Here is a 21561-nt window from a genome sequence, read left to right as displayed (position 1 = left end):
AGCGAAAATAAATAATGAATCGAAGTAGTTTATTCAAGACTCCAGTAGTAATTAATTCTTTGAAGGATGTTTGCTTGTTTAATCGATAAAGTCCTTATTCTGTGCTTTTAACAAACGAGGGATGAATATTTGTCTGTTCATTTTTACCGCTTTTTCTGACAAAGTAAACGCGTTTATTCATTTAAAAGCTAAGTTTTTCTTCGTCTTATATATTTTCTCGGAATCTTTCTCCATATTAAAAAAACACGACACACACGCAAACCACATAACACGCAATAAATTACTTAGACGTAACACGTTTCAGTTTAAGCTACTCAATAAGCACTTTTTCTTTAATTAACTATCAAATTTTTTTTCTCTTGTTTTACCGTTTAAAAAATTAGAAAGAAAAATATCCTTATTACGATCGCATTGCCGTCGAGTAAAACAAAGTACAGAGGTGCAAAGTTCGTTTTAGGTGCAACTTGTATTGACTTTGTATCTCGATATTACTTCCATTAGTTACATTTTGCAACGTCAATACACTCGTTGGTAGGATTACTTTTCCGTTCCGCTTACCTGTAATATAAATAAATCGATAGCTCCTGCCACTTGTAAGTACTAAAATCTGTTGCGCTTACATTCAATTCTCCCAATTTGTTTTTTGGATTAAGAAATTTTAAAGATATTAACTGAAAATTTCGTGGCCGTCGTGGTAATAAATGGATGCATCGGGGTGGAAAATAATTAAAGTAAGCCAGCGAACCAACGACTAGTTTGTTTCGTACGTAGTTGGCTGGCTTACTTAGCTGCTGGCGCAGCAATTTACCAATAAATGTGGTCTTTTTATTAGAAAAATCGCTATTTTAAACTTAAATCAAAAGAATACCGAGAGGAAGCGATAATAGAATAGTTAACAATAGGAAATCGAACTCGGAATCCTTCTGACGGGAACTTGGCGCGATTTCGCATTGCCAGTTGTAATTACGAGCGGAGAATTTACCGAATATTAATTTTTGAGAGGCCTAAGTCGGGTTTTTATCGCTAAGACAATCGTAGCGAAGAGATAAAAATTACGCCCGTTTCGTCAGAGTAAACATAATTTTGAAACCGAAATATCGTTTAGTGTGACGAAGCAGATGACGATATCAAATTATATCGGCATATATAATTTCCTCCCGATATCAATAAATGCAGATAATTAATAAACATCGGGACCGACACGCCGACGGTTTCGTAGATAGAGCTTCGCAAAACCGTCACGAGATGACGCTTTCGTACTTCCGATTTAAGATGGAGGAACTCGACGGTAGATTTTTCGTTTAATTAATTTTTTAAAATAATTTAAATGATTTATGCCTTTAGAATATTTTATTATATTATTTTTATACAAAGAATTAACGTGGAAAAGATTATAGTGTTTTTATTTACGTAATATCCTTTGTAAGCTGTTAAAGGGTAATTGTGTATATTTCTACCGGAAATGACATATTTTGTCGATTTCATTAGTCTTTAAACGTAATTAAAAAGCAATTGAAGAGGATTTGGATGCGTAAATTAACACTATAAATAACTAATGACGTTTATTTAATGTTTATATAAATATTTAATTTCCGGTAGAAGCGATTTTTTTAGGTCATTCAGATATAAATGCGTATACGTAGAGCGGGGCTAAAATTAACTCGTGTTTATAATAATTTAGTTTTATTTTGTAAATATAAATATTGTTGATGCTTCTACGTCATTTTTCGTAGACAAAATCGGAATTATTGTTTCGGACGTGTGAACTCCGTGTCAAGGCCACCAACTGATAATAGAAGTCAATGAATTCTTGTTTTACTCCTCCATTCTAAAGTTTTAGCTTGAAAGTTTGATGTGGTTAAGGTATGAATGCCGCCGTGTGATGCTTTTTATTAATAATTTAACAGAATTCGTCATCTCTGTCGTTTTATATGAAGCTAATTCGTTAAAAGTTGGTTAATTAAATAGGTCTTTACCATTATAAGGTAAAAATGAGGCGGTTAAGACCTTATTAGAGCCGCGGACTCTACCCGTATGATTAAGCGGCTCGACGTGAAAACTTTGGGGCAAATATCGTGCCGGTGGTCTGTTGTAATAAAAAGAAAAAATATGACAAGGCTCCCTCTGTCGCGTAGCAGCAGAGTTAACTTTTTTTTAATGTAAACAACCGCATGCAAGTCAGCCATGTCGTTTACTCGTGAAGTCCACGTGTAAAGTTATTTAATTCAATAAAAAGTAATAGGTTATGGGCCCAGTCCACGTCCAGTCCACGTGAAAATAAGAAAAGTACAGTTTTGAATGAAAGAGATCACTGTGGAGCGCCTCTGAAGTTATACTTGGTTGAATACGTGCGAACGAAAACGAATAGAAGGAAAATGGCTGCCAGCGGGGATTACAAGGTAAACGTAGATAAGCTCGAAGGGCCTGAAGACTGGGCAAAATGGAAATGGCACGTTTCTATGGTGTTGCGTTCATACGGATTAGAAGATATTATTAACGGAAAACGTGTACGCGTTGAGTTACCAACAGAACCGACGAATGAACAAAAGGCAGACATACGCTGAGTGGCAGAAAGACGACGCGAGGGCGGCAAGTTTAATAGCAAGTACGCTAAGTAAACCAGTTGCTGAGCTCGTGTTGACGTGCAACGATGCGAAAGAAATTTGGGATAAATTACGTGCGCGATTTGAGCGCAGCAGTACGCAACGTTTGAACATGTTAATTGAAGCCTTCTTTCGAGTTAAACGGGATGAGAAGGAGGACATTAGCACGCATGTTGCCAAATTGCAAAAGTTATTTGTTGATTTAAACGACGAATTAACGAAACACGAAGAAAATACTTTGTCTGAAAGAATATTAAACGGCCGAATTTTATCTACATTGGGAAAAGACTATGATAATTTCAAAGACCTTTGGGACACGATTCCGTCAAAAAATCAAAGTTTGAATTTACTCATTGAAAAACTGTGCACGATTGAACTGCGTGATCAAGGCACAACCGAAACAAATGCGTTTGTCGCTTCTGGCGAGTATAAAAAGAAGCAGAATTCTGGAAAAACAAAAATGTCAGTGGAACGGGCAAAACAAAAATTTCCATGTAACAAGTGCAAACAATTGGGTCATTGGGCAGCAGATTGTCCGCAGAAAAAGACAGGTGTCGGGAGTAATAAGCAACGAAGTGTCAATGTATTCATTTCACATGTCATGGGCGCGTCGGTTGGAAACTACATTGATGCAAATAAATGGTATTGTGATAGTGGCGCAACCAAGCATATTACCCCAAACAAACAATACTTCGTCTCATATAGAGAATTTGTTGTTCCTGAAGTAATCTCACTTGGAAAGCAAAATGTGAGTATGTATGCACATGGCCAAGGAACAATAAGGATTCAAGTTCGACGAAACAATATCTGGTATAATGCTGAAATGAAAAATGTTTTGTACGTCCCTGATGCAAGTGTCCACTTGTTTTCTGTCAGAGCAGCAGCATCGAACGGCTACAGGATAGTAATCGATGAGAGAAGTGTTAAAATTCGAGACGAAATTGGTAAGAACACTGTCATGACTGGTTACATGAAAAATGGTCTGTACATGCTCGATATACGCATTGTAAAACCATATAAAAACATTCGGGTGAATTTTGTGACAGCGTCTGATACTCTACAGGTGTACCATGAAAGGTTTGGTCATCAAAATAAACAGCATGTAAAAGATGTTTTGAAGCAAATGAACATCAACGTGGAAGGTTGCAAAGAAGAATTCTGTGATGGATGTGCTTTGGGAAAAATGCATAGACTACGATTTAAGCAAAGAATGAATCGTCCAACAGTTACTGGCGAATTGATCCATGCAGATGTGAACGGACCAATGTCCACCGAATCTTTAGGAGGAGCACGTTACTACGTATGTTTCAAGGATGACTTCAGCAAGTTTCGACGAATTTTCTTTTTGAAACAGAAAAGCGAAGTATGTGATGTGCTTGAGCAATTTTTAAATGAAGCTAGAACAAATGGACATGTTGTCAAACAATTCAGATGTGATGGAGGTACGGAGTTTGTCAACAAAAGAGTTGCTGAATTGCTCGCAAACAGAGGGATAGAACAATGGATTCCTCCACCTTATACACCTGAGCAAAATGGTGCAGCTGAACGCGAAAATCGTACCATTGTGGAAACAGCACGTTCTATGTTGAATCCAAGCAAATTACCGAAAGGATTGTGGGCAGAAGCATGCAACACTGCCGTATATCTTTTGAATCGTACTGGAAAATCTTCAGTTCAGAACAAAGCTCCTTATGGATTATGGTATGGTAGACAAGTAGGAAGACTTGATCATCTGAGAATCTTCGGCACTGGATGCTACGTACATGTAAACAAGAATTTTCGATCGAAGTTTGACAATAAAGCTATTTTCGGACAGTTGGTTGGGTATGTTAACGATAAGGATGGATTTCGAGTCTGGATTCCTTCTCAAAGAAAAGTGATTATGAGTCACGATGTGAAATTCAAACCAGAAGTAGTCTGCAATCGGCAAAGTGATACTGTGGAATTTGACTTTCCTTGAGAGCAGCAGCCGACATCAGGTCGGTGCACTCCGTTGTCTGAGGTGAAGGAACCGGAGAAGGTCACATGCCGAAACGGAGAAAATCAAATCAAAACTGAAGAATTCGTCACGACGTCTTCTTCTGGAGGAAGCAAAAATCAAAGTGAATGTGATAAAAGAGAGGAATCAACGGAACTTTTATCGAAGCAAAATAATGAAACTTCTGACAAAGAAAACTGGAGAAGCAAGAGACAGCGAGGTAAACCATCCTGGATGGAAAGCAATGAATTTTTAATGATGGCAGGAGTTGTTGCTGGGGAATACAAAGACCCAAACTCATTTTCTGAAGTATTGCAATCGAACGAGAGAGAACTATGGATGCATGCTATTCACGAAGAAATGGAATCTCTAAAACAAAACGACACATGGAGGTTAGTCGAACGTCCGAAGGATGCACAGGTTGTGAAAAATTGTTGGGTTCTGCGCAAGAAAACAAAGTGATGGAAGCACTCGCTTCAAAGCTCGGTTGGTTGCAAAAGGTTATGCCCAAAAACCAGGAATTGACTACGAGGAAACATTTAGTCCTGTCGCACGTTATGACACCATTCGAACCTTGTTAGCAGTAGCAGCTGCAAAGAATATGCAATTGGAACAGTTTGACGTAAAGACAGCTTTTCTCAATGGCATACTTGAAGAGAAAGTGTATTTGGAACAACCAGAGGGTTTCGATGATGGTACCAGTCGAGTATGTCTCCTGAAAAAAAGTCTGTATGGGCTGAAGCAGGCACCACGTTGCTGGAATAAACGATTTATCGGATTTATGAAGAAAGCAAGTTTTCAAAACAGTACTACAGATCCTTGTCTTTTTTATCGAAACCAGAATAAAAGGCAACTGTATATTGCAATTTATGTAGATGATGGTCTTATTGTCGGCAGTGACAAGAAAGAGATCGCTGATTTTTTGAGAGCTCTGCAACAAGAATTTAATATGACGACAGGGCCTCTTGACAATTTTCTTGGGGTGAAAATAAAACAATATGAAGATGGATCAATTACATTAAGTCAAGAAAATTACACAAAAAGAATATTAGAAAGATTCCAAATGGCTGAATCAAATGCAGTCTCAACCCCTGTTGGCTGTGAAGAAAGTGATCTCGACGAGGCAGTGTCATCTGATATACCCTATCGCGAGGCAGTGGGCTGTCTCATGTATCTTGCAACTGCGTCTCGTCCAGATATCGCCTTTGCAGTGAATAAAGCTGCTCGAGCTACAGAGAAACCAACTATTCAAAATTGGAATCAGGTAAAGCATATATTTCAGTACTTGAAAGGTACTATGAACTGGGGCATCATTTATAATAAAGAAGAAGAACTGAAAGTCTACAGTGATTCAGATTTCGCTGGTGACAAGAAGACAAGACGTTCAACAACTGGAATTATCGCGAAATTCTCGAATGGAGCTATATCATGGACTAGCCAATTACAAAAAGTAGTGGCAACTTCCACAACTGAAGCAGAGATTATCTCAGCAAGTGAAGGAGCAAAAGAATTAATCTGGCTACAACGTTTATTGTCTGAATTGATTGAAATGCCAAAGCAGCCTCCAATGCTATATATTGACAACGCAAGTGCTATAAAGCTAGCAAAGAATCCGGAATTTCATCAACGGTCCAAACATATCGAGGTTCGACACTTTTATGTACGTGAAAGATTTTTAAATGGTGAACTCAAATTGGAGCACATCGACGGAAAGAACCAATTGGCCGATCTGTTGACGAAGCCGCTTGAATGTGTCCGATTTGAACTGCTAAGAGAAAAGATTGGTTTACGAAGATTGTAACCATGTAATCATTAAGCAAGTCTTATTTTTTCTTTTGGAGGAAGTGTTGTAATAAAAAGAAAAAATATGACAAGGCTCCCTCTGTCGCGTAGCAGCAGAGTTAACTTTTTTTTAATGTAAACAACCCGCATGCAAGTCAGCCATGTCGTTTACTCGTGAAGTCCACGTGTAAAGTTATTTAATTCAATAAAAAGTAATAGGGTCACGGTTAGATGTGTGGTTCTTTTGACGGTTTTGGTCGGCCGGGGAGGAGTCTGAAATTTGACGGGGTTCAAACCCCTCGCTCGGAATGCAGTTTACCGTTACGTGAATATAAATCTTACGATCTCTCTTTGGAATACTATGTGATGGATATTTGTTACGAATTCATTTAGCAGACTGTATAGGATATGTTAAAAATAGGTTCTTGCCTAATGTCGGGAATTATAATTACCACATTTATATTATTAATGATACTTACAATGTTCCGGGGATGTTTAGAAACAATCAAATGAAATGTTTTAATGCATGTTTTGATAGTGATCCATACAGTGTTAATCTAGAGTATTTTGAAACTATATTTTATAATTGTTTAAATTGTAGCTTGAAATAGAGAAGTATTTTGCAATTGTATAGTCATTGTTTTAGATAAATATATAAAAAGTAAAAGCAGAAATTGGTATTGATGAACGTATACAATAATACAAACATTTGCATACATTTGGATTAAACTAAATTAATGTCGAAAGATGGTGTGTATTTATTAATTGTACTAATTTGGTGTCGAGTGCATTTGTCAGTTTTATTAATATAAACTTATAAACTGAGGTAAAAACGTACACCGTGGCCTTGGATAAGTCGGCAACACAATTTAAAAGCTCTACAGATGTTTTGGTCTACTCCTAAGACCTTTGTTGGGTAAAAGTTATTTTAAAATGAATGTTCAAAGAAGGCAGAATTCAAATGTGAAAACAAAAGCACTCTCTAATGAAAGAGGGTGAGCAAACACCAATATGATGTCAACAATGGAAAGAGTATATTATATATGATACTGCATATTCACTACCCTTTGTTATTGAAGAAATCTCTGCTGCTCTTAAATAAAAGCTGGTAAAGTCCCTGGAAATGATGGTGTCTATCCTGAATTCTTGTTACGTGGCGGCAAGTACACTAAGCAATGGATGGCTCGCTTCTTTACTATCGTCTTACAGAAAGGTAATATTCATATTTAACTATGAAACAAGCTAAAATCATAGCTATCTTGAAACCTGGAAAAGGTAATAATAGACCAGAGAGTTATCGACCTATTTACTCTTGAGTGTGATGTATAAGCTATTAGAGAGACTACTTTACAACAGATTAAGCAATGCAATTTTTGAGAACATTCCGGTAGAGCAGGCTGGTTTTCGACCGAATAGGAGCTGTACAGACCGTTTTTTTTGTTCAAAAGAGAGTTAGAAAATTAATATTTATATATTGTCAATACTGTACAATGGAAAAGAAATTAAATAATGCATTGAGTGTTGAGTGAATTCTGTTGTGCACAGGTTTTTCAACTCCAGACTAAGTTACTAAAACAGAGTGTAACTTAATTGAATTGAACATAAATAATAATCAAGTTGAATCTAATTTTATTAACTATATTAATACTGCATTTAACTCTGTTAATTTGATCGATATTTATATTGTTACCGATTTATGTAACTTAATAAAGTAGGGTATATTACACACTTGAGACCATTAATAATTTATTTACTAACTAACATATAATATATCTATGACCATTATACTAATATGCATTTTGGCTTTCATTTAAAGCCTTCTTCAGTTAGTCTTTTTTCTAGTCAATCTACAAACATTGCATAAAATCCAATATCTCATCAATTAGAAATAATGTTTTTCTATTTATAATGGATTTTATTATGTATTAATTGATATTGTGATATTGAGTTTTACGTAATGTTTGTAGGTCGACCAAAAAGAAAAGTAACCGAAGAGGGCTTTACGTGAAAGTCGAAATGCATATTAGTATAACGGTCATAATGTATTATATGTTAGTTATTAAATAAATTATTAATGATCTCAAATGTGTAATATACCCTACAATATTAAGTTACATGAATTAGTAACAATATAAATAATAATAAAATGGAATAATAATCTGTTTTTTTTCTTTATTTTTGATTTGTATCCAGTTTTTATAACTATTTTGTCATGCTTTGAATTATTTATGGACATAGGCTTATTTCTAATTTTTACATTATTTTCTCTTGCTTTGTGAAATATTGCTTGTCCGAACTTCAACTTTCATTAATTCATATTTTAAGTGGTAAGAGCATGTTTAATTTTCTATGAAAGTTGATTTACATTGCTGATGGTTTTCTTTCACATGGATTTGTCATGATTAATTTTTTTCATTTCTAATTGAAAAAATCTTTTGATGATGCAGTTTATTTTTCAAAAACTCTTTTGAAGTATGAATTTGTGTTAATTTATATTTACTAAAATCTACTTTATAAGGAAAACTTAATTGTCTAAATATTAACATTCTATAGTCCTACCAGACAATGATGATAAATTTATTTTAAATGAATACCATTTTGTTTACTAGATATTTTAATACTGCAACAGCTCATTATTTGTTAATATTTTTATTAATAAATCAATAATATATTTTATTATAAGACTGTCAAATAAGACTAAGAAAAGTTAACAAATAAATTGGATATTTGTATGTGCTCTTTAGACCATTTAAATTCCAGTTTTGTTTACAAATAGCTAATAAATGATTGTGTTTTTTAAAATGGATTGAGTTTATTTTTTAATTTGTGTCAACTGTTTATTATATTTGCTATCTTAAATTAAAATAGTTTATTGAATTGAGATGGATGTAAAGAAGCAAAATGAAGACTTCAGATTGAAATTACTATATTTGTGTAAATTGTTTTTATATTATTTTAATTCTTAAGTACACAAGAACATATAATTACAATGAAGAAAGCCTATAAAATAATGTGTGTATTGCTGTTTTGTATGCAGTTCAGTCTAGACCTCAATGTTTGTCTCTAAGGATGACAAATGTTAGGCATTTCAAATTGCCACTAAATCAAAATTGAATATACTGTCTTTGGTATGCGTGTAGATGCTTGTCTATGTGCTTGAAGCTTTCTACATTATAAGATAATGTAACATAGGATTTTGTTTCTCATAACATCTTAATTAATGCCAGAATAGTAATTTGTGTTGGAGAATTTGTAGGATGTTCTAGTTGCTTATCATAGTAATGATTTTGGTTGCAAACTTCAGTAGATAACTTAAAACATTTTTCAAAATCAAGATTAGCATTTACTTTAAACAATGCCATAAATACATTTGTACACAAGTTGTAAAGAAATTGTAATTTATTACTCCAGTAATTCTTGTAATTCTGCAGAGTCGTCGATTTGGTAGTGTCTACGATAGTTGTTTAAAGTCGAAAATATATTCTTGATGGAGTTCAAAAGCTAAAAAAAGATGCATATTTTTGAGACTATTTTGGGTATGTATTTAAGATCATGATTGCATTTAATTGAGCTATGCATTGTTACATATGAATGGTGGCCAACTCTTCCAGACTCTTATTGTGACTCCTATATAAGTTATAAACAGAACTTTTGTAAAAAAACAGTTTCAATAGAGAATGCAGCTCTAGTGAAACTGTACAAGGCTTCTGTCATGACAAGGTTTAGTCAGTCCTGTTATATATCATAATAGCTTCTTTTCCTAAAACTGCATAAAAACTTGGCAGTTTCTTTGGTTTTTTTTAGCAAACATTTGAAATGAGTCTAGCAATATTAGGATTAACAGAGTAATAATCCATCCCTTTGATTGTACAGCTCTAGAAAATTATTTTCTATATATATTTTTCAGTGATGTTATTCACACAGTTTTGTATTTTTGATAAAAATGTAGTGCTTATTTATTGTAAAAAAGTTAGCTTGCTTATAGGTATCTGTGATTAATACTATTTATATTCCTGTCTGAATGAGCTTGTTAAGGTGTTTTAAATATATGCAATTATTTATTAAGTGCTATTGCCCTGTCTACAATTATTGGGTATGATGTCTTCTTTAATTAGCCTTTTGTAAGTGTTGTTGTTATAAAAAAAACAAATATTCAACATTTTGGTAGTATAGTCAGAAATTCTCGTTTACTTATTTACCTCTTGATTTATTTATTTATTCTTTGTCCTTGAAAGTGTATTTTACTTGTAGGTAATACAATGATACATGTATTTTTATTTATTTATCAAAACCTACATCAATGTAAGATTTCCTATTCCCATCTTTACTATTTATTCATAGTTTTCCTGTTGTGAGCTATGTTTTTCCTCCAATCTGCTAAATATTGTTACTTGCATAATGAAAATTATTAATTTCGATAAAAGAAGCACCTAACATCTACCTCTAGTATAAAATTACTTAATTTTTAATTATTAATTGTAGCAAAAAAATAGCCCAATTAATTATGGTGATCATTTGGTTTAGTATTAGTACATTAGGCTTTGGGATGTTTATATATATAATGAAACTTCTTCGTATATAGTGATAGCTCGGTTTTTGTCAATAATTCCTCCGAAAACAATTGGTGAAATCCGAAACCGACGTAAACCGAGGTAATTATTTCCGTACGAATCAATGTGAATCCAATTAATTCATTCTAGACACTCCAAAATACATATCAAAAACACATTTTATAGAGAATTAATATAGTGTTAAATACAATAAGAAATTAATATAAAAGACTAATCTAAAGGAAAGTGATGGAATTGTTTGGCTAGATGCATGGGGTAATGTCTTGTCTTGTAGAAGCTAGTTGGACATGAGCTTCTAGCCTATATTGCCCATGGTAAAGTGTGATGTAATTGTCATGTAAAAGTAGTAGTACGTATTTATGATGGTCGTATTGCGGGGAATAATGCCTTCTGGGAGGCAGTGGTGTGGCTACGGTTCTCTGGGCCTGGTGCGGAACCAGATTTGTGGGCCCCCAAAAAAATTTTCGGGTCTTCGTTCTTGTGATTTTGGGGCCCCCGTGGGCCTATCGTTTTCCGGGGAACCCGGTGCGGACCGTACCTATCGCACCCCCTAGCTACGCCACTGCCGAGAGGTCCATTTAAGGGTAACCGACCCCTATTCGGGCATTACAGACGTGGAGAAAACCCAGAAAACTCCGTGACCAGCCCGTCCCGGCGAAGCACAAACCCATGACCGAACTCTCAATGTTCGGGGAGGGCCATCGTAGGGTAGTGCTCACACAACAAGAAATAACATCACACTGAGCTGGAAAATGCGTGGGTTGCCCTTTGTTTTTGCAAATTAGCAGATATATCACTTGGGCACGCCAACAAAAACCGAGACAGATTTTTCGCGAAAAAATGGACGAAAACTGAAACCGACGATAATTGAAGTCGACGAAAACCGAGGTATTACTGTAACTGTAAATGATGTCTCTAAAAATGTATTTTGGAGTGTTAACGGAATACATAGTAGCAGAGGATGTAACAAAATAATGTGATTTAAAGAAAGTAAAGGTTATTCACATTTCGTAATCACTGTTGATCTTGTATATATTGTGTTTGTCAGTAGATTTAATTTTTTTAAACAGTTTGCTGTTGTGCATTAAATAAGCAATTACTTTTATGAATATGTGATAGATGGATAAACTGTAAATTATCATAAGCAGTAAACATGCAACAAAAGATAATGCCACACTTCATTCACACTTGACCTAAATGCAAAGCTGGCCACTAATGCAGATCAGAACTGAAACTGGAAGTGCAAAGTGAAAAAAATATATAATATTAGAAGTGGAAATGTAATTGGATTGCCAGCATTGAATTGTAATCTGTTGGGCAGACAATTTCTGAATCCTAATTTTAATATTATGCTGTTACCAATAAAGAAAATCTCCAATTTTACTTGGGGGTATTGCTATAGTGAAAAAAATGTCCAATCAACAGAAATGCAGACAAAATGGAATTCACCAAATTGTGCAAGAACAGTAATTTTTATTGTAAAATTGAGGAAGTTTGGTAATCCTTTGATATATGTATGTATATATATTCTACTTTGTATTAAAAAATTTGATTTTTTATTATGACAATTAAATAAAATATATTAAAGACAGACCAATCACATGGATACTAATCAAAATGTTCATTACCCAGAGGGAAAAAAGTTAACTTTGCCACAATCGCAATGCTAAACTAGCAGTTATTTGGTCGATTTATTTATCGGCACGATGTCGAGTTTTACAAATTTACGAAGTTTTCATCGTAGAATAACTAGGTTAAGAACTTGTTATGTAATACTTTAAATGAAAAAATAGTGCACGCCACTTGTACCTACTCCAGCACATTAAAATTTAATGGAAGCACAAATGTTTTCGGCCGCTTTTAGGGGCCTTCGTCGTGCGAGAGATCCATTTTTTTACATCGAGTAAGTTACAAAAAACCTTTTTGTAACTTATGCTTCCATTAAATTTTAATGTTCTCGAGTAGGTATGAGTAGTTTGCAGTGTTTTTGATCAACTTTTCTCCAGCTTTTGTAAAGTTTAGATACTTTAAATGTTAAAGCAGACATCTTTTTATTAATAGTTATTTTCGTTTGTTAGATTTTTTCTATTTATGATTAGTTTTATATAAGAGTTGTTTTTTAATATCTGTCATGTGATGATTAAACAGCTTTCCTTTAATTAAAATATGAAAAAATCCAGTCATCCATAGTTCAGCATTAATAGATTAAAATATTGAAAATTGTTACTGATGATGCATTTTTCTCATATACTAGTAAGTTGATATTGCTAAAACAACAAGATTGTTCCAAAATTTGTAGAAAAAAACTAATTGAAGAAAAAAATTCCATTTTGATTATTGAATGATGCTCTAAGAACTGATTGACATTAAACAATTAATTAGAAAAATTGTCTGACAAAAGTAGTAAGTTTAACTTTCAGTTGTTAAATAATTTAATCATGTTGTACTCTGTGGGGTTAGCAAATGTGATGTTGCTTATTGTTTGTAGCTTATTCATATCAAGCATTTAAGACAATTGAGTCTGTCAAAATTAATAAATGAATATGTTGAAAGTTATGAATTTAAATACCAGATTTTATTACAAATTTACATAAAGTACTATCTTTTGTGTTTTTTATAAAAAAGAGAATGGAATCAATATTTGCCTGGACTTGAGTAAATTGTTTGATATTGGTTGTGTGGCCCATCAAGTTTTCAGTTTTAAACTGCAATTAGAAACTATTATCTAGATACAAAAAGAACTAAATTATAATGATTGTTTAACACTTACAACTTTCTAAGTTCTGTGACCTCACAGATATGGTTATCGTATTGTGAAACCCCAAAATGAGGGCATTTTTAATCAACTCTGTGCCCACAATTCAATATGAAGTCCTGAAAAACATTTTTTTAACTGTAGTAGTTTCAGTAATACTCTGTGATGACACTTTATTTTGGAATCCTTGTAACTTAATAAATAAGCAATTTCATTTAAAAATGTGTTCTGGAATGTTAACAAAATGCCTAGTAACAGACAATCTGAAAAAATAATGACTTAAAGAAAGCAAAGGTCATCCACATTCTTTAATCACTGCAGAACACAAAACACCTCTGTTGTGGAATTGCTATTTTTGTTTTCGGTGCTTCCTAAAGGTAGTAGACAACAAGACATTTGAATGCGGATGGGACCAGAAACTCTAACAGTTACTTTATCAATTGGTATATGTTGTGTCAAGTAATGATTAACATAAATACAGTAATTCAAAATGGTAGTATTCAATTTAAATTTGAATTGGTATTTCAAAAAGTTACAAATGAAGAGCTAAAAGTTCAAAAAAATCTATATGAATTTTTCAGTATGATGGAAATAGGAGCTTTTTATGGTATAGCCAATATTCTTTTCCAATAAATCACAAAAGAAAGTAATTAAATTCAAATAATCACTATAGAAATTTAAGGAGTCAATCTATTTATTCCAATTAAATGGAAATAAATAGGTTGACTCCTTAAGTTTCTATAACAATTGTTTGAATTTAACACGATGGAGTTGATTTCAAGAGATACAAAAAATATATTCAGACAATGCATTAAAAGTTTAAATTGTCTCGTCCCGTCGATCTGTTTTACGTATTAAAATATCGAAAGGCAATTATTCGACGCTAACTGCACGACTGATTCCAAATAATAAAATTCCAATATAATTAAAATATTTATAAATTCTGCTTTACTTAATTGAAAATAATTTTTTACATTACCTTTGTTTTTAGTATTAATTCGGTTAAAATAAATGTCTCTTCGTAAAATCTAGTCTCGGATTTATAATTTCGAGTCATTTAAAAGTTAAAAAGAGATTTACTTCGGTTAACTTTGACTTAAATTGAATTTCTTTAAATAAAACATTTAGAAAACACTGCTGAATTTAGAAATTTTGTTTAAAATATAATGCTGCTTTTATGACTAAATTGTACAATTTCTTTTTGAAATTTTGAGTTGATTTTATATTTTTTGAAAATATAAAATTCTAGTTTGATTAAAATAGTGTTTTGTCTTCTAAAAGAATTAGGAGAAATGGAAGAAATTCCCAAAACAAGGCACTACGAGGATTTCCACACCATAGATTGGCAGAGAGACATAGCTCAGGATCGAACGAGGCATCGCTACATAATTTCCAAGAAGAAAGATTCCGTGTGGGATTGTATCAGAGGATTTCACGATGCCTGGTCGGGTTGGCTGTGTCTGCTCTTAGTTGGAATGACTACAGGTAACCTTGTCGGATTTTTTTACTGTTTTATATATATTGATGTTTTCTAATAAAATGCCAAAGTTTTTCACACTAACTGGAAACTGAAACTAATTTGAATGCACCTTTCTATTGTAAGCTAAAGGCAAGCTGGATTATGTGGAACACCCCTGTACCATTGCTTGTTTCTGTTAGGAATCAAATTGTTCCTAAATCTGCATATTATAAAAATATAAAATGAATAATTTTAGAACAATATTAATAAATTTTTTTTAAGTTTAAAATTTAAAAATCAGTTTTTTTGGTCTTTACCATTCTGTTTTTACAATATTTAAATATCTAAACAGAGTGAGTATTCATTACAGTAGTAGTATTAATTGCTTATTATTGTAATTTATATACCGTATTTTACGGACTATAAGACGCACTTTTTTCTTCGAAAAATTGCCTCCAAAATTCAGGTGCGTCTTATTGTCCGTAAAATACGGTATATAGATAGTCAACAAAAAATATATATATGTAATTGTAAACACGATTTAATTAATTTTAAACTTTTATAGCTAAATATTTCATAATTTAAGTAGCATTATTGGTATCAAAATGCAAAAATATTTTTTATTATAAACTATTGATACAAAAAACTATCAGAATAATAGCAAAAGTTATATTTATGAACAATTTCTTTGCAATAAATATCTCATAATAGATAATGCAAATGACTAATTACAAATGTAAATATGATAATTTATCTACAGACAATTCTGTAATGAAACGATACATTAAATTATTTACATACCTTCTAGTTTTTCCAAAAGGGGTATGTTATCACCCACACCGGATGATAACATACTAAATTATTTAAGATAATTTTACGTGAGAAAGAAATTAAGAACCGTAAATTTATATATTGATCAACTTTAAAACTTGCCATTAATTTATAGTTACAAATATATTTTGAAAATCAAAGTTTTTATTTTAAATTTAATTATTATACAAAAGATATTATTTACGACAGGTACGGTAGCAGGTATAATAGACATCGGAACGGGATGGATGAGGTATCTGAAAGAAGGTGTGTGTTTGGAAGCGTTCTGGCTAAATAAAGAACAGTGTTGTTGGTCCTCTAACGAAACATATTATGAAGGTGATAAATGCTTATTGGTATGCATCTAATTGTAATTGTTCTTTGTAAATCATTTAAAAAAGAAAAATAATCTAAACAATTTCATTTTCTTTTTTAAATGGCTGATTTTTATATTATTTAAATATTGAAGTTTCCATCGAAACGAACGATTTAGAAATAAGTCCTCGTCGTCCTATTCATTGATATAACACGTTTTATTTTATTTTTTTGTAGTCTCATTGAAAATTTGAGAAAATATCAAAATAATACTGAGAAATAAAAGAATATATTTAGATTACCATAAAATTTGATACCATTATTATTATAGGAACTAAAGAAACAAACTGCTAAGGTTGAGGATATTCAAGTATTTAATTAGAAACATTTTCAACTTTAGTTTATGTTATCTTCAGTTAATAGAATAACAAATGTGAAATGCAAAATATTTTTAGTCTAAAATAAAATAATAAGAAAAATGTTTATTCAGGAAACAAAAACATATGTTTTTAATCAAACATTTTCATTACTGTAAAAATGAACATAAAATGACTGACAAAAAATAAAAATATTTACCCGAATATAGCATTTTTGGTATTATTTTAAATATGGTATCGAGTACAAATGATACTTTTGTTGATCAAGTCTATTCCATATATTATTCTTTTAGCTGAATATTTCTTAAACCGAGGTTGAAAACATTTCTAATTAAATACTTACGGTAACCTCACTTTAGAAGTTTGTTTGTTCTTGTTATTTAAATTATACTTTATTTGCAGTAATTAATTTCATTGTGAAGGAATGTAAAAATAATTCAAACTAGAATTTTGTAAATTTTTTTTTTTTTATTGATAAATTTATATTTATGTTGATATGAAAACTTGATTCAGTGTACCTATCTTATAGGAATTGATTCAAACTTTAATAATTTTATTAATTTAAATTTCCTTTCTGAGACATAGGCTTTGAGTCTTGGCAAACCTATGTATAAATTTAGTTACATGAAAATTGGAAAGTTAATGAACAAAGAAGTCTTTTAGTGTTGTGTTTGTAGCTTGAAATTAATACATACTATGATATGTGAATGGATGCATGAAAGAATAAGAATGAATAGAGCAGACTGAGTGTTGTAAATAACTTTTTATTGGTCTTCCAAGAAGAATGTTATCATTTTAAATTACTGTGATTGTTTGTTATTACCTAATAAGTATGTATTGTACAGCAATCGATAGAGATTTGAAAGATTTTAATGTTTCGGCGATACTCGAGATTTGATAGATTTATTGATTTTATAGATACGAGGGTAATCCCAAAAGTAAGGTCTCCTATTTTTTTTAAATATAAAGAAATGATTATTTTCAATAATGTTCGTATCATTTTAAAGCTTGAACATTTATCTATTTTTCTACCTAATTGCCATTTCAGTCAATGCATTTTTGTAAGCGCTGTGGCAATTTTTGTACCGGCTTGCTGCCATGTCCTGTTAAACTGATTGAAATTTTAGTTAATTGACGAAAGTGTATGGCGAGTCGTGCATAGATATCAAAAACGTTCTCAAGTGGCGTAGGCAGTTTGCAGCCGATCGTACCGAAATTCACAACAAAAAAAGAAGTGGGAGACCGTCAATTTCCGACAAGACAATGAAGGTTGAGCAAATCGTGCGTGAAGATCGGCAAATCACTCTAGACGATCTCTGCGTTTTGGTTCTTGGGGTTTTCCCCGAAGCACCATTCGTAGGATTTTAACGGAAAAGTTGCAGTATCGGAAGGTGTGGGCAAGATGAGTCCCGCGACGTGGTGGTGAACCGGTATGACGTGGGCATACAAAAATCGCCACGGCACCTACAAAAGTGCATCGACCAAAATGGCAATTATGTAGAAAAATAGATAAATGTTCAAGCTTTAAAATAACATGAACATTATTGAAAATAAACGTTTCTTTGCATTTTTTAAAAAAATAGGAGACCTTATTTTTGGGATTACTCTCGTATTATAGTGTCAGACAGCAGTAGATGAAACTGTTCGAGTTTCATCTAGTACCTGCATTCAAACATCTTTTTGCCTATTGCCTCTAGGAAGCATTGTAAGCAAAAATGGCAATTCACTGACAGAGAAGGCATTTTGTGTTCTGCAGTCCACAAAGTTGGAATCAGTCATCATTGTATAATAAGAATGTTTGTCTTATGTAATGGATTAATTCTATGAAACTCAGAAAGTTGTCAAAAATCATTTTGTGCAATGATGATCGATTCCAACTTTTCGAACGGCAGAACACGCGACACTTTCTCTGTTGTGGAATTGCCATTTTTGTCTACGGCACTTTTTAGAGGTAGTAGACAAAAGGATGTATGTATGCAGATGGTAGATGACACTCAAACAATTATGCTATTGCTTGGCAAAAACAGTGCATACTTTTCAGGTAACAATTAACATAATTACAATAATTTAAAGATGATAAAATGATAGCATTCTTTTTGGAAGATCACGTGTGTGTAGCTACAACATATATGTCACAGCTATTTGCTGGAATTTACCATTTGAAGAAGGGTCTAGTCATTTCTTGAATGCTAGCACATTCCATAATAAACATTTATTTCAGAATCTGTCTAATTTTTTGGTCACCTCTCGAAATGCTGTTAACTCGGTTTCTGCAGATGTTGAAACCAGGTCAATAGCATCTGTTTCGGGTGTTTCAGCTTCTGTCTAATGAAACTAGGTATTTTGTGTAACATCTAACGGCTTATTAGCACATGGTATAAAAGGAACCAGCTGAATGTTTTTGCACATTTTTATGCTTTAGTTTCTCAAGTGAAATTATTTGATAAAAAATACACTTTTTAAATTAATACAAATCAATTATAACATAATAATTTTAGTAAATAATTATTTTTATTAACTTAATAAGACAACATTTACATTTTAAATTTAATATTTAATGGCTGTACAGTGTAAATGAAATAAAATATAGAAGAAACTTAAAACTATTAATATTTTTCATTCAACGAAAAAGTTTCAAATTATTTCAAATTCCTCCCAAAAATTTTTTTTAGTTACATTAACTGGATATTTTATAACAAAAAATGAAAACGAAATGTCACATGATTAATGCACTACTCAAATGTTAAACAGTACATGGCAGTTGTTTTTATACATTTGTATTTGTAGTAATTTCAGTTGCAAATATAAAATAATAAATCCTCAAGCTAACAATAAAGTAGTAGTGTTGGCAACACTCAGCATAATTTTATTTTCTAATGTTGGCAGCTTTGTGCTTTGCTGTAACTACTAAACGTATTTAGTGTCGGAAGTACAATGGCTAAATGGCCAAGACCGTTAGGGCATTAGCTTGGGTCGTTGCTTTTAAAGATTACCATTCTATTTTAACACATTGCCGAAGCTTTCTGACAAATAAACTTTGAAAACATTCATTAGTAATTACTAGCTAACCTCTTTAAAGTGAGTTTGTTGTGTTTTTTGGATTTAAAATTATAAAATTAAGGATTCAATACATACAGATATATTTGATTTAATTTTATTATTGTGCTATTATGTTTATTAAAATTTCCTACAAAAATTTATAAATTACTTTCCTAATTCAAACAACAATTCATATTAAAATCTGAAAAATTGGGAATGACATTTTAGTACATTCATCTGTTGATCTATCTGGTGGACAAACATGTTGAGGCATTCAAGAAAAGAATGTTATAAACAAATTAAATTTTTTAAAATGATATCGAATTATTAGCCTAATTCATTTAGATATCATTCTTAAAAAGTTTCAATTTTCTGTGGCAGTTGTGATAATTGGTTATCTCAAATGTTTATAAGAGGTCATAAGATTTTACATTTATTATTAATAATTGTTAGTGTCACAATCCCTATGGCTAAGTAAGCTTCATAAATTAGTTTTGCATAACTGATGATACAAACATTCAAAATAAAACATTAAATAAGCACTTTCACTTGTTACGCTCGAGCTCCAGAACATTTGAAAGAAGTTTGAGCGTAACAAACAAAAGTATTTATTAAATGTTTTATTTTGAATTTGTGCATCATCAGTTATGCAAAACTAATTTATGAAAGTTACACAATTAAATGGTGTCATTTTTGACAGAATTTATTTAGTCTGTTATCAAGAGTGTTTTATTTCAGAAATAATCTACGTATAAAAATAAACGTTTGGCTGCACGTTAGCATTTCTTGTAAAAACAAGAATAGTCGCTAATGATCGAAAAGTAATCTTTGGTCTAATTGGTGTATTTCTGTAATTAATGAATTTTATAATATTGCCCTGCAGCATAATTTACCAATAGAACTCTTCTAATTCCTGCTCTAATTTTGTGTGATGAAGCTTACTAATACTTGTGGATGTCCGTCCGGATATGTCGGTCCCCGCCCCTCACCACCCGGCCGCCCCATTGTGGGCCTGGCCGAACCCATAATGGGCTTGCTACAAGAGGCCCTCTTAGTGCCCACAGGGCGGAAAGAGTTTAAAAAAAAAAAAAAAAAAAAAAAAAAAAATACTTGTGGATGTCTCAAAATATTTTAATAACTGGTAAAGGAAGATACCTCATTATTGTTAAGAATCAAAATATAGTTTTATACTGATGAAATAAAATCAAATTTGTTGTTATTCACTCTGATTTTAGAGATTTGTACTAGTATTCGTGATGTCATTAGATAACTTTATAAAATAGACAAAACACTTGTATGTCGGTTCAAAATCACATAGCTTTCCAGTTTTGAACATAACAATTATGTAGTGTTCAAAACTAGAATTTATTTTTTAAATAAAACACTATTTATTTATTTTTACAATTTATTAATTAAAAATTAGTGAGCTAAGAATTGTTGACGTATATAATTAATCAATAATGATCATTTTAACACGAGTGAAATTGAATTTTGTTTCAGTGGTATTCTTGGCCCGAAGTTTTTGGTATTAATACTAACAATGAAGTAGCCGAATATATATTTTCGTATTTCATCTACATCGTAATTAGTATATGTCTCGCCGGCCTATCTGCCTTACTAGTGAGGATGTTTGCGCCGTACGCGTGTGGATCGGGTATTCCAGAAGTAAGACTATTATTCTTATTATAGTATTACGCATTAACAAAATATGAAAAATGATTATCTGTATTAGCTACTTAATAAAATCATAGTTTTATTAGAAGTATTATGTCTAGTTACTTTTCTAAGTGCTAAAATTAACAGATTTAAGATTTTATGCATTATTCAAAACAAGAAATAATTTATTTTCGAAAGTTTTCTGCGGTGTAAGAT

The 21561-nt window shown here is 32.0% G+C and overlaps 1 protein-coding gene across 1 annotated transcript in view; it reads left to right on the top strand.

The window, feature by feature from the left end:
- Positions 1–21561, top strand: part of LOC136987565 (H(+)/Cl(-) exchange transporter 4-like) — a 57595-nt gene that overhangs the window by 17248 nt on the left and 18786 nt on the right. The window contains exons 3-5 of the mRNA XM_067285315.1: positions 14971–15174; positions 16169–16314; positions 21190–21354. Coding sequence (XP_067141416.1) covers positions 14971–15174; positions 16169–16314; positions 21190–21354 — 515 coding nt within the window. The remainder of the gene's footprint in view (positions 1–14970; positions 15175–16168; positions 16315–21189; positions 21355–21561) is intronic.

This window comes from Centruroides vittatus, unplaced genomic scaffold (genome assembly GCF_030686945.1).
Source record: "Centruroides vittatus isolate TY-2023 unplaced genomic scaffold, ASM3068694v2 scaffold_2520, whole genome shotgun sequence".
NCBI classification, from domain to species: domain Eukaryota; kingdom Metazoa; phylum Arthropoda; class Arachnida; order Scorpiones; family Buthidae; genus Centruroides; species Centruroides vittatus.
Note: the sequence above shows the minus strand (reverse complement) of the source record. Positions and strands in the feature narration are given on the sequence as shown.